Source organism: Scylla paramamosain, chromosome 9 (assembly GCF_035594125.1).
Source record: "Scylla paramamosain isolate STU-SP2022 chromosome 9, ASM3559412v1, whole genome shotgun sequence".
NCBI lineage: Eukaryota > Metazoa > Arthropoda > Malacostraca > Decapoda > Portunidae > Scylla > Scylla paramamosain.
The window spans coordinates 27,677,784-27,690,974 of NC_087159.1; the positions used below are offsets into that span (position 1 = coordinate 27,677,784).

General features: G+C 42.1%; 1 protein-coding gene across 1 annotated transcript in view; it reads left to right on the plus strand.

The window, feature by feature from the left end:
- Positions 1-10,277: 10,277 nt before the first annotated feature.
- Positions 10,278-13,191, plus strand: part of LOC135103813 (organic cation transporter protein-like) — a 34,926-nt gene continuing 32,012 nt past the window's right edge. Inside the window, exon 1 of the mRNA XM_064010609.1 lies at positions 10,278-10,536. Within this exon, the coding sequence (XP_063866679.1) occupies positions 10,326-10,536 (211 nt within the window). The 5' untranslated portion in view covers positions 10,278-10,325. The remainder of the gene's footprint in view (positions 10,537-13,191) is intronic.

Consider the following 13,191-nt stretch of genomic DNA (forward strand, 5'->3'; position numbering starts at 1 on the left):
ACGACAACGGGAGACATAGAGCAAATGAAGGACCAGTTTTTTGGCTTGCCCTCCACCCATAACCCGCCCTCTGACTCGCGCGCTGCGCCTTCAGTCAGTGAGTAACCATGACTCCAACTCGTCCTACTTTCTATGTGGTATTATCTTCCAAGGTAGCACAAGCACGTGAAAGGTATACTTTACGATACTGAATTACGCTAAGGAAAAAAAGAAAAAAAAAAGAAAAGAGTATAAATAACATGAGTGTCTTTAAATATCTGCAGAAACCCATAAGATACGTTCATAAATTCTTCCTGACTTTTTATCCTTTTATATTTATCAGAGTAACTTTGATGATACTTGGGACTTGAATTATCCCACCTCCCGCCTGTTCACCAAAAGAAAAATGCAAGATAATGATAAACAGTAATAAGTAGCAATAAAAGACCGTAAGTATAGATGATATTGCCGCGTTGGTCTTCAGTAATTCTAAGATTACCAACGATTGAATGTATTTTTTTTTCTGGTTGTAGAGATGAAAAAAAAAAAAAAACGGAAGCGAAAAGTTAATACTGGCGGGAAGTGAATAGTAGGTGTGTTTTCCTGTATCGACATATTAAAATTGAGTAGGTATCGTTAATCAAATAGTTCAACAGCATACCACTGATACTGAATGCCACTTGTAGGCCTGAAGGCTTTTGGCAGCTTCCTTGATAAATATTTTCTTGATCACGGGAACTCTTAATTCACCACACAACAAGACCACACGAGAATGCAAGTGTCCGTGCCCGTTTGGTAGTGACGCACTTATCTGTTTTTTTGTAAGAGAAGAACCGCCTAAGGCTAAAAAAAAAAAAAAAATTCGAAAAAAGATCCACCTGAGTGCCAGCCCCTAAAGAGAGAACAAAAAGGATAATCGAAAATTGGTGAGAAGTGTCTTGAAACCTTTCTCTTGAAACAAGAGCTGAAGTCATAGGAAGGTGGAAATACAGAAACGGAAGTCATACGAAGGTAGAAATTAATTTGAGAGATTAGAGCGGCCACCCTGTTTAGTAAACTAGATATGGGAAAAGTGACTCGCCTAGTCGCTAAGGGAGAGTGTTCGTCTTCCTTATTAAGTCGTTGCCTGTTCCCTCCCGTAAAGAAAGAAGAAAAACGTTAAATATTAAAAAAAAAGCATTTTTTTTCTCTCTCTCTCTCTCTCTCTCTCTCTCTCTCTCTCTCTCTCTCTCTCTCTCTCTCTCTCTCTCTCTCTCTCTCTCTCTCTCTCTCTAAACCAAACGAATGCATTTGACATTCAACAAAGAACGGATTTTGATTTATCGGTGTACTTAAGAAAAAATATATATTGTTACAACTTAAATTGCGTTTGTTTAGTGGTGCTTGCTGAGATCTGGGAGATCAATTTCTTTTAGACTTAAACTGTTCGCGAAGAATGTAGATGTGCTGAACGAGAAGAGAACTTAAGTGGTTTTATTGTATCTTTGCGCGGTCTTGGTGTTAACAGTAGATGACAATGGACATTAATTATTATTATTCTTTAAATGTACTGCCTTTACAATCCTCTCCATTCCTTCAGCTGAGTTGTTGGAATCTTGGGGCTTTGTTCTCTCATAAATTACTATTATTTCAAACCCCACAGGTGCTCAGTCGGGTTTTCATGGAAAATTGTTATGTAATGATAGGACAGACTATTCCTTAACCTTTCCTCTTCGATGTGCAACAGTTTACAGCACTAGACGTAATGTATGAAATCTTTATAAGCACCTATATGAAAAACGGGTATTAAAAAGAATAGATTTAACCATTTGTGAGCAGTACAGTGTTTGGAAAAGGCTGTAGAACAAAAGAAATGCCTTAGACTGGTTAGTAATTAAGGAAACGTGACGAATAACAGTGAAAGGATTAACACTGTTCTCCCACGATTGACTATATTTCAAAGCCACAGATAGTCACTCGGATCAGTGGATATCCTTTCTATTGAGAATATACACTTTATTAAACTGTCACTAGAACCATGAAAACATCCGGGGAAAGACCAATAACTGCCATTACAGCTTGTTAGAGGTACTTGAGGCAAAATTGGTGGAACGTTTTGAGAATACGTATCTGGGTTGAGCTCAGTCCATTTACTAAGCTGTCACTAGAATCATGAAGACGTAGGGAAAGGCCGCCAATTGAGCGTTTAAAGAATACAAATGTGATGAACATAAGAACATAAGAAATAAGGGAAGCTGCAAGAAGCGACCAGGCTTACATGTGGCAGTCCCTGTATGAAACACACCTACCTATTTCCATCTGTTATCCCCATCCATAAACTTGTCTAATCTTCTCTTAAAGCTCTCTAGTGTTCTAGCACTAACTACATGATTACTGAGTCCGTTCCACTCATCTACCACTCTATTTGAGAACCAAATTTTTCCTATCTCCTTCCTAAACCTAAATTTTTTTAAGCTTGAACCCGTTATTTCTTGTTCTACCCTGGTTGCTGATCCTAAGAATTTTGCTTACATCTCCCTTGTTATAACCCTTATACCACTTAAAGACTTCTATCAGGTCCCCTCTTAACCTACGTCTCTCTAGAGAATATAAATTTAACAGCTTCAACCTCGCCTCGTAAGGAATACTCCTCATCCCCTGTATCCTTTTAGTCATTCTCCTCTGTACTGATTCTAATAGACCTATATCTTTCCTGTAATGTGGGGACCAGAACTGCACAGCGTAGTCTAGATGAGGTCTGACCAGCGCCAAGTATAACTTTAATGTTACTTCCGGCCTTCTACTTTTAACACTCCTAAAAATGAATCCTAGTACCCTATTTGCCTTGTTTCTGGCTTCTATGCATTGTTTCCCTAGACGGAGTTCAGAGCTAACTATAACTCTTAAATCTTTCTCGTACCCTGTACCTACCAGAGTTTGGTTGTTTAATGTGTACCTGTTGTGTGGGTTTCCTCTACCTACGCTAAGCACTTTGCATTTATTGATATTAAACTGCATTTGCCATCTATCCGTCCATTCATTCATTTTATCTAAGTCTGCCAGCAAGGCGATGGCATCCGATTCTGGCCTAATTAATCTACCTATCTTTGTGTCATCCGCAAATTTACTAACATGTTCACTACTAATTCCACTATCCAAGTCATTGATATATATTAGAAATAACAATGACCCTAATACTGATCCCTGTGGCACCCCACTAATTACATGACCCCACTCGGATTTCGAGCTGTTTATTACCACTCTCTGTCGCCTGTTACCAAGCCATGACCCTATCCAGCCTAACACTTTCCCATCTATCCCGTGTGCCCTAACCTTTCTCAGGAGCCTTTGATGGGGTACCTTGTCAAATGCTTTACTAAAGTCCAGATATAAGATATCATAACTATCACCATTATCTACTGCCTTGTACACCTTACTGTAAAAACTTAACAAGTTTGTCAGGCAAGACTTCCCCTTCGTGAAGCCATGCTGTGACTGATTTATCAAGTTATGTTTGTCTAAATGTTCCCTAAGGTTCCTCGCTATTATTGACTCTAAAATTTTACCTACCACTGAAGTTAAGCTGCCAGGTCTATAATTAGACGCTAAAGTTTTATCTCCTTTCTTAAAGATGGGTACTACATGTTCCTAAAAAGGGTGACCGCTCTAATCCCTCAAACTACCGTCCTATTGCTTTAATTTCCTGCTTATCTAAAGTTTTTGAATCTATCCTCAACAGGAAGATTCTTAAACATCTATCACTTCACAACCTTCTATCTGATCGCCAGTATGGCTTCCGTCAAGGCCGCTCTACTGGTGATCTTCTGGCTTTCCTTACTGAGTCTTGGTCATCCTCTTTTAGAGATTTTGGTGAAACTTTTGCTGTTGCCTTGGACATATCAAAAGCCTTTGATAGAGTCTGGCACAAAGCTACGGTTTCTATCCTTCTCTCTGTAACTTCATCTCAAGTTTCCTTTCTGACCGTTCTATTGCTGCTGTGGTAGACGTTCACTGTTCTTCTCCTAAATCTATTAACAGTGGTGTTCCTCAGGGTTCTGTCCTGTCATCCACTATCTTATTATTCATTAATGATCTTCTAAACCAAACTTCTTGTCCTATCCACTCCTACGCTGATGATACCACCCTGCACTTTTCCACGTCTTTTCATAGACGTCCAACCCTTCAGGAGGTAAACATATCACGCAGGAAAGCCACAGAACGCCTGACTTCTGATCTTTCTAAAATTTCTGATTGGGGCAGAGCAAACTTGGTATTGTTCAATGCCTCAAAAACTCAATTCCTCCATCTATCAACTCGACACAACCTTCCAGACATCTATCCCCTCTTCTTCAATGACACTCAACTGTCCCCCTCTTCTACACTGAACATCCTCAGTCTGTCCTTTACTTATAATCTGAACTGGAAACTTCACATCTCATCTCTAGTTAAAACAGCTTCTATGAAGTTAGGTGTTCTGAGACGTCTCCGCCAGTTGTTCTCACCCTCCCAGCTGCTAACTCTGTACAAGGGCCTTATCCGTCCATGTATGGAGTATGCTTCACATGTCTGGGGGGGTTCCACTCATACTGCTCTTCTAGACAGGGTGGAATCAAAAGCTTTTCGTCTCATCAACTCCTCTCCTCTAACTGACTGTCTTCAGCCTCTCTCTCACCGCCGCAATGTTGCATATCTAGCTGTCTTCTACCGCTATTTTCATGCCAACTGCTCTTCTGATCTTGCTAACTGCATGCCTCCCCTCCTTCCGCGGCCTCGCTGCACAAGACTTTCTTCTTTCTCTCACCCCTATTCTGTCCACCTCTCTAACGCAAGAGTTAACCAGTATTCTCAATCACTCATCCCTTTTTCTGGTAAACTCTGGAACTCCCTGCCTGCTTCTGTATTTCCACCTTCCTACGACTTGAATTCCTTGAAAAGGGAGGTTTCAAGACACTTATCCACCAATTTTTGACCACTGCTTTGACCCTTTTATGGGACTGGCATTTCAGTGGGCATTTTTTTTATTAGATTTTTTGTTGCCCTTGGCCAGTATCCTTCCTACATAAAAAAAAAAAAAAAATTAGCCTGCCGCCACATTACTGGTACCTCACCTGACTCCAGTGATTTCCTAAAGACAGAAACTAACGGCTCACTAATAATTTTACAGGAGGAGGCAGTAGACACCTGCCGAAACGATAATTACTCCCAGTGAGGTCTAAAGCACTGTTCAGGGGGTGCTGTGAACTTATCATTAAACCCAGCTGTGACCTCACTGAACGTTTCCCTTTGTGTCTCACAACACAAGGGGGCAGTCACAGCCTGCCCTCTAAAGACAACTCTCTTCCTCCTCACAAAACTACAAGCACCTAATAACACACACACCCTTCACCCAAAAATTTTAAAATCATCATGGCGACTCCTACACCAGCCTCGGAGTCCCCATCTAGGGAGGGGACCATAAATGTCCCCAGGTCGGACTGCCTTTCTGTCGACGACCCTAAGTGTCTTGACACCCCCCTCAACTTTTTCTTCATTAACTTCTGCAACATTCGCGGTCTAAGATCTAATTTTCAATCTGTAGAACACCACCTCTCCTCTTCTAAACCTCATCTTCTTTTCCTCACTGAAACTCAGGTGTCTGAGGCAACTGACAGTAGCCCCTTTTCTGTTCCCTCCTACTTTCTCTATCCTCATTTTCGATCCAAAGCTGGATGCTGCGTTTATGTGCGCAATGACTTAACCTGCTCTCGTGCCCACGCTCTTGAATCTTCTGAGTTTTCCACCATCTGGCTACGACTACAGAGTCATTCTCATACTAAATTTATCTGTGCTGTATACCTCTCTCCTAACTCCTCTGACTATAAGAAATTCTTTGACTACTTAACTTCCAAAGTGGAGCACATTCTGACCCTCTTCCCTTTTGCAGAGATCTTCATTCTTGGACACTTCAATGTTCACCACCAGCTTTGGCTTTCCTCTCCCTTCACTGACCATCCTGGTGAACTAGCCTACAACTTTGCTATCCTCCATGACCTAAAGCAATTGGTGCAACACCCTACTCGTATTCCTGACCGTCTTGGAGATACGCCCAACATTCTTGACCTTTTCCTGACCTCTAATCCTTCTGCATATGCTGTCACCCTTTCTTCTCCATTGGGCTCCTCCGATCACAATCTCATATCTTTATCTTGTCCTATCACTCCAATCCCTCCTCAGGATCCCCCTAAGCGAAGGTGCCTCTAGCGTTTTGCCTCTGCTAGTTGGGAGGACCTGAGGAGGTATTTTGCTGATTTTCCTTGGAATGACTACTGCTTCCGTGTCAGAGACCCGTCTTTGTGTGCTGAGCGCATAACAGAGGTGATAGTGTCTGGCATGGAGGCATACATTCCTCACTCTTTTTCTCGTCCTAAACCTTCTAATTCTAAACCTTGGTTTAACACAGCTTGTTCTCGTGCTATACATGATAGAGAGGTGGCCCACAAAAGGTACTTAAGCCTTCCATCACCAGAATCTCATGCACTTTATATTTCTGCCCGGAACCATGCCAAGTCTGTTCTCCAACTAGCCAAAAACTCCTTCATTAACAGAAAATGTCAAAACCTTTCAAGATCTAACTCCCCTCGTGATTTCTGGCATCTAGCCAAAAATATCTCCAATAACTTTGCTTCTTCTTCTTCTTTCCCTCCTCTACTTCAACCAGATGGCACCACTGCTATCACATCTATTTCTAAAGCTGAACTCTTTGCTCAAACCTTTGCTAAAACCTCTACCTTGGACGATTCTGGGCTTGTTCCTCCCTCTCCTCCACCCTCTGACTACTTCATGGCACCTATTAAAATTCTTCGCAATGATGTTTTCCATGCCCTCGCTGGCCTAAACCCTCGGAAGGCTTATGGACCTGATGGGGTCCCTCCTATTGTTTTCCGAAACCGTGCCTCCGTGCTTGCACCTTGCCTAGTCAAACTCTTTCAGCTCTGTCTGTCAACATCTACCTTTCCTTCTTGCTGGAAGTTTGCCTACATTCAACTTGTTCCTAAAAAGGGTGACCGCTCTAATCCCTCAAACTACTGTCCTATTGCTTTAATTTCCTGCTTATCTAAAGTTTTTGAATCTATCCTCAACAGGAAGATTCTTAAACATCTATCACTTCACAACCTTCTGTCTGATCGCCAGTATGGGTTCCGTCAAGGCTGCTCTACTGGTGATCTTCTGGCTTTCCTTACTGAGTCTTGGTCATCCTCTTTTAGAGATTTTGGTGAAACTTTTGCTGTTGCCTTGGACATATCAAAAGCCTTTGATAGAGTCTGGCACAAAGTTTTGATTTCCAAACTACCCTCCTACCGTTTCTATCCTTCTCTCTGTAACTTCATCTCAAGTTTCCTTTCTGACCGTTCTATTGCTGGTGTGGTAGACGGTCACTGTTCTTCTCCTAAATCTATTAACAGTGGTGTTCCTCAGGGTTCTGTCCTGTCACCCACTCTCTTCTTATTATTCATTAATGATCTTCTAAACCAAACTTCTTGTCCTATCCACTCCTACGCTGATGATACCACCCTGCACTTTTCCACGTCTTTTCATAGACGTCCAACCCTTCAGGAGGTAAACATATCACGCAGGGAAGCCACAGAACGCCTGACTTCTGATCTTTCTAAAATTTCTGATTGGGGCAGAGCAAACTTGGTATTGTTCAATGCCTCAAAAACTCAATTCCTCCATCTATCAGTTCGACACAACCTTCCAGACAACTATCCCCTCTTCTTCAATGACACTCAACTGTCCCCCTCTTCTACACTGAACATCCTCAGTCTGTCCTTTACTTATAATCTGAACTGGAAACCTCACATCTCATCTCTAGCTAAAACAGCTTCTATGAAGTTAGGTGTTCTGAGACGTCTCCGCCAGTTTTTCTCACCCCCCCAGCTGCTAACTCTGTACAAGGGCCTTATCCGTCCATGTATGGAGTATGCTTCACATGTCTGGGGGGTTCCACTCATACTGCTCTTCTAGACAGGGTGGAATCAAAAGCTTTTCGTCTCATCAACTCCTCTCCTCTAACTGACTGTCTTCAGCCTCTCTCTCACCGCCGCAATGTTGCATATCTAGCTGTCTTCTACCGCTATTTTCATGCTAACTGCTCTTCTGATCTTGCTAACTGCATGCCTCCCCTCCTTCCGCGGCCTCGCTGCACAAGACTTTCTTCTTTCTCTCACCCCTATTCTGTCCACCTCTCTAACGCAAGAGTTCACCAGTATTCTCAATCATTCATTCCTTTCTCTGGTAAACTCTGGAACTCCCTGCCTGCTTCTGTATTTCCACCTTCCTACGACTTGAATTCCTTCAAGAGGGAGGTTTCAAGACACTTATCCACCAATTTTTGACCACTGCTTTGACCCTTTTATGGGACTGGCATTTCAGTGGGCATTTTTTTTATTAGATTTTTGTTGCCCTTGGCCAGTATCCTTCCTACATAAAAAAAAATCTCTTTACATTCCTTAAGTACTCTAGTATATATTTCATCAGGTCCTGGTGACTTGAACTTTTTTAGCCTATCTATCTCCTGTTCCACTATCTCCCTAGTTATGGAAATATCTGTCAGCTTCTCATTCTCCTCTGGTCTAAACACCTGTTCACTATCAGTCATATCCTGCATGTTTTCCTGGGTGAAGACAGTTAAAAAATAATCCTTCAGAAGTTTACTTATCTCCTCCCCAGAACTAACCAGCTCCCCATCTGCTGCCTTTAATGGACCTACAATATCCTTATTATTCGTCCTGTATACCTGATAAAATCCCTTGGGGTCCGTCTTCGCCTGGCTGGCTACCTTTAATTCATAATTGTCCTTAGCTTTCCTCGTTAACTTCCTGACTGTTCTAACTAATTCATTATATTGTGTCCTTAAAACTTCTTCACCTGCCCTTAATCTCTTATATATACTTCTCTTACGCCCTAAATAATGCTTTAACCTAGTAGTCATCCATTTAGGTTCATTTTTTTTGTGATCTTATTGTTCTATACGGGATATTTGCTAACTGACCTGTATGAACTTTATCTACGAAATATTTATACAATTCTTCTACATTTACTTCACCTAATCCCCTCATCTCGTCCCCTACCATCCTCTCCACTCCCTCATCTACTCGCCTCGACCTCACCTCTCTCATTTCTGCATGACCTGACATTCCAACATACTCACACCTATCTCCCCCTTCCTCTTTCCTCCTCCCTTCCGGACACATCTTCCCTCCTCTTGTCCTACACCCTCACGCCTCACCTCTCCTCTCTCATCCTGCCTTATCTCTCTGAACTCCGTCCCTGACCTGACCTCACCATGCATCCTTTGCCAGTCCACTCCTTGGAGGTACCTTTTTAATTCTTCAAAATCTGCTCTCCTAAAGTCAGGTATTTTACTAGTGTTTTTTTTTTTTTTTTTTTTTTTTTTTTTTTTTACTAGTGTGTTTAATGGGTTGAGCTCAGGGTATTAAGCTGTCACTAGAATCATGAAACGTCTTTGAAAATGCCATTAGCTGCCAATATAGGCTGTCTGAGCGTTGTAAGGATGCAGGGTTGATGTTTAGCCTAGCAGGTTTTGTATTAGTGTTTAGGTCTTCTGTTCTCCTTTCTTCTCTCTCTCCTTTTTTTTTTTTTTTTTTTTACTCCAAAGTTTGTGTATTTTTTTTTTTTTATTATTTCTTCAGTGTTTACATTTTATTATTATTTTTTTTTTTTTTTGTCAAACGGGAATTCCTTTCTGATGGCCTTTTTTTTCATGTCCTATTTTAACTTGTTTATCTTCTTTCTTTATTTTCTTTCTTTCTTTATTTATTTTCTTATTTTTTTTTTAAGTCCCGCGTTTCTCTGTCCATGTCTTATTTTCATGTATTTATTTATTTATTTATTTATTTATTTATTTATTTATTTATTTGTTTATTCATTTATTTATTTATTATTATAGTCTTTTGTCGTTGTTGCTAAGTCCTGCGCTTCTGTCTTCATTTTTATTTCCCTCCTGGACACCCCAAGCTCACTCAGGTTACTCGTCCAGCTTGTCCTACCGCATCTCCCTCCCCTCACGCTGAGATTTTTTTTATTTTTTTATTTAAGTTTCCATGCCAGTTTTTCTCATATCTTGATATTACTGCATGTCTGTCGATCACTAGTACTCTGTGTTATCTCACGCGTCGAGGTGATGTAAACTCGTACACACACACACTCTCTCTCTCTCTCTCTCTCTCTCTCTCTCTCTCAAGGACGGTAGCACAACCACGCAGGCATAAATACACCAAGCACTGTGGAGTATCATCATAACATCACATCATTTTCAGAGAGTGAAGAACCAGCACTGCACCTCCACGACCACCACGACGAAGCACATGATGTCTTCATACGAGGTGCAAATTAAGGCGGCAGAGAAACTTACCACGAAGACGAATGCCGTCCAGAAGGGGGAGGGAGGTGAAGGGCGAGGTAACTTCTTCGACGTGTTGCTTCACCACGTAGGGGGAGACGGCAAATATCAGTGGTGTCTCCTCCTCCTCGCCTCCGTCGGGGGTGTGTACCCGGGCGCCCATGCCGTGGCTTCAGGTGAGTTGATGGGGTCTTCTTAACGCTTCGTGCATTCATAAAGGACTGTATTTCGAAGCTTAGTGGTAGTGTGCCTGGCTCTCATGGGCTGGTCTTGAGTTATTAGGGGACTTGTGAACGCTTCGTGCCTTCATAAAGGACTGCACTTCAAACCCCACATGTGGTTTTGCCGGATTGTCATGGGATGCCGTGATTGTCCCTTAGCGATTTTCAAAAACACTGAAAATTGTTTGCGTGGAGTCGAAAGAAAGAACAGGTCAGTGGTTTTTCTTTTTTTTTTTTTTTCAGAATACTTAAATATGGAAGACAGTTTTTACTTTAACCATTTTACTCTTAAGGGTGTCCTTCCCGGAGCTTTGTGAGAATTGTTTGCGTGGAGACACAGGAGACGAAAGGAAGTTAATTTTATCTCTTAACTACAAAAATATTTCAGAGTTTTTAGCTTTTAGCCATTTTACTGTTTTGTGCGTCCTTCAGTGACCTCCAGCGCACTGTGAGAATTATTTGCTTGCAGACAGAACAGGCGAAAGAGAGAACAGGAGATTAATTTTGTCTCAGTTTATACTGCATTAATATTCAAGAGAGTTTACTACAAAATTAAGTGTCTAAAAAGCTGCTGGTGAATAAAGAAAAAATTCGTTTAGCAGTGAAAGGTTAAGAATGTAAAGGAAGCTGCAATAAGTCAGTCGGTCTACACGCGGCAGTGCGTGTTTGTCTTTAAAACGTATCCATCTGTCCATCTGTCATCTCTGTCCACAAATCTAATCTCCTTTTAAGGCTCCCTGTTGACTACGCAGCAACAACTTGATCATGGTGTCGTTCAAGTCATTCACCACTATTCGAGAACCAGTTTCTTCTGTTTCCTTTCCCGGGGGAACTATAGCAATCATAAATGCATTGCTTCTGGTCTTGCCTTAATTAAGGATCTTGCCTCTGTCATCCTTGTTATCTTCTTTACGTCACTTGAATACCTGTCAGATCTTTCTTAATCTACGCCTCTACTGGCTTTCGTTCTGTCCTCCACGATACCCTTACCGATCTCTCATGTGTATTCAGAAAAAAATTTAAAGTCTTATCGCGTTGAGGAGATTGACTCAAAAAAATACTAGACTAATCAGCTGTAATATATCACTGTTCATGCAAATCTGTAGCGAACACTCGTATGTGCACCACTACAGCTGAGACGCCTTCACTCTCACCACTAACTTCTGACGCACCTTCGGGATCTCAGGTGTGAATCGATGGACACATATTTTTTTATTACTTTTACCTTTCATTTTAACATTTGTAGTCAGGCACTTTATAACCTTGGTTTATGCGGCACACGCAAAAAACTTTCTGATCATTTCGCTTCGCTCCGCCTTCTTTAACCTGTGTCAGTGTTGTAATAGGATCGTCAGGACTCGCAACGCCATTGGTGGTTCCCCGCTGACAGAAGTCCAGTGCGTTCATGCCGGGACTTTGCGGGGATGACTCGTATGGTGTATTGAGGGAAGTGAGGTGTTATTGAAAATATGGTGTGGATATGCAAGGGTGTCATGTGCAGTGTGAGGTGGAGCGCCATCCTGCACGATCAAGGCCTCGGGGAGCTGACTCAGTGAGGGATGCACTGAGCTCAGCGTAACACTGCCTGACGACCTTCCTGTGGCTTTGGTGGGCCTTCATCTGTACGAGTATAGATATTGGTACAGGATAATTAAGGAATCTAGTACCATTTTTCTGCCAATAAAATGGATAATGTGTTCTGTCAATATATATATATATATATATATATATATATATATATATATATATATATATATATATATATATATATATATATATATATATATATATATATATATATTAACAATGGTGTTCCTCAGGGTTCTGTCCTGTCACCCACTCTCTTATTATTCATCAATAACCTTCTAAACCAAACTTCTTGTCCTATCCACTCCTACGCTGATGATACCACCCTGCACTTTTCCACGTCTTTTCATAGACGCTAAACCCTTCAGGAAATAAATATTTCACGCAGGGAAGCCACAGAACGCCTGACTTCTGATCTTTCTAAAATTTCTGATTGGGGCAGAGCAAACTTGATATTGTTCAATGCCTCAAAAACTCAATTCCTCCATCTATCAGCTCGAAACAACCTTCCAGACTGTGTGGTTGTTAGCTAGTTGTGTGAACGAGTGAATGAGCGAGACTTGTGTGAGGCATGAATACGTGTATGAGTGAACGAGCTAGGCTTCAGTCATAAGTGTTAAGTGGAAGTGCGCGGCCTGGCGCCGGGAGATCACCTACCTCCAGCCTTCTGTTCACACCTTCTGTGAATAAACACCTGCACTGTTACCTGCGTTTCCTGTGCCCCTGCTGGTCAAGAGTCGAACATGGCGCAGTGAGTAGGATCAGGACAAGGCTGCAGTGGGTACGGCGCAGAATGGAGAAGCAGTTGGAGGCGCTGGCTGCCCTGCTAGCGCGACAGTCGGAGCAGAGTCAGGCTCGCGAGGAGCGTTTAACCCAGCTGCTGGAGAGAGTGGGGACACAAGCTCCCAGTCGCACCACGGCGAGCAATGAAGGCGAAACCACAGCCCGCAGCACGTCTACCCAGGGCGCGAGGTTCCCGACGTCCGCCACCATCATTCCTCACTTAACGGCGTCAGCATCTTT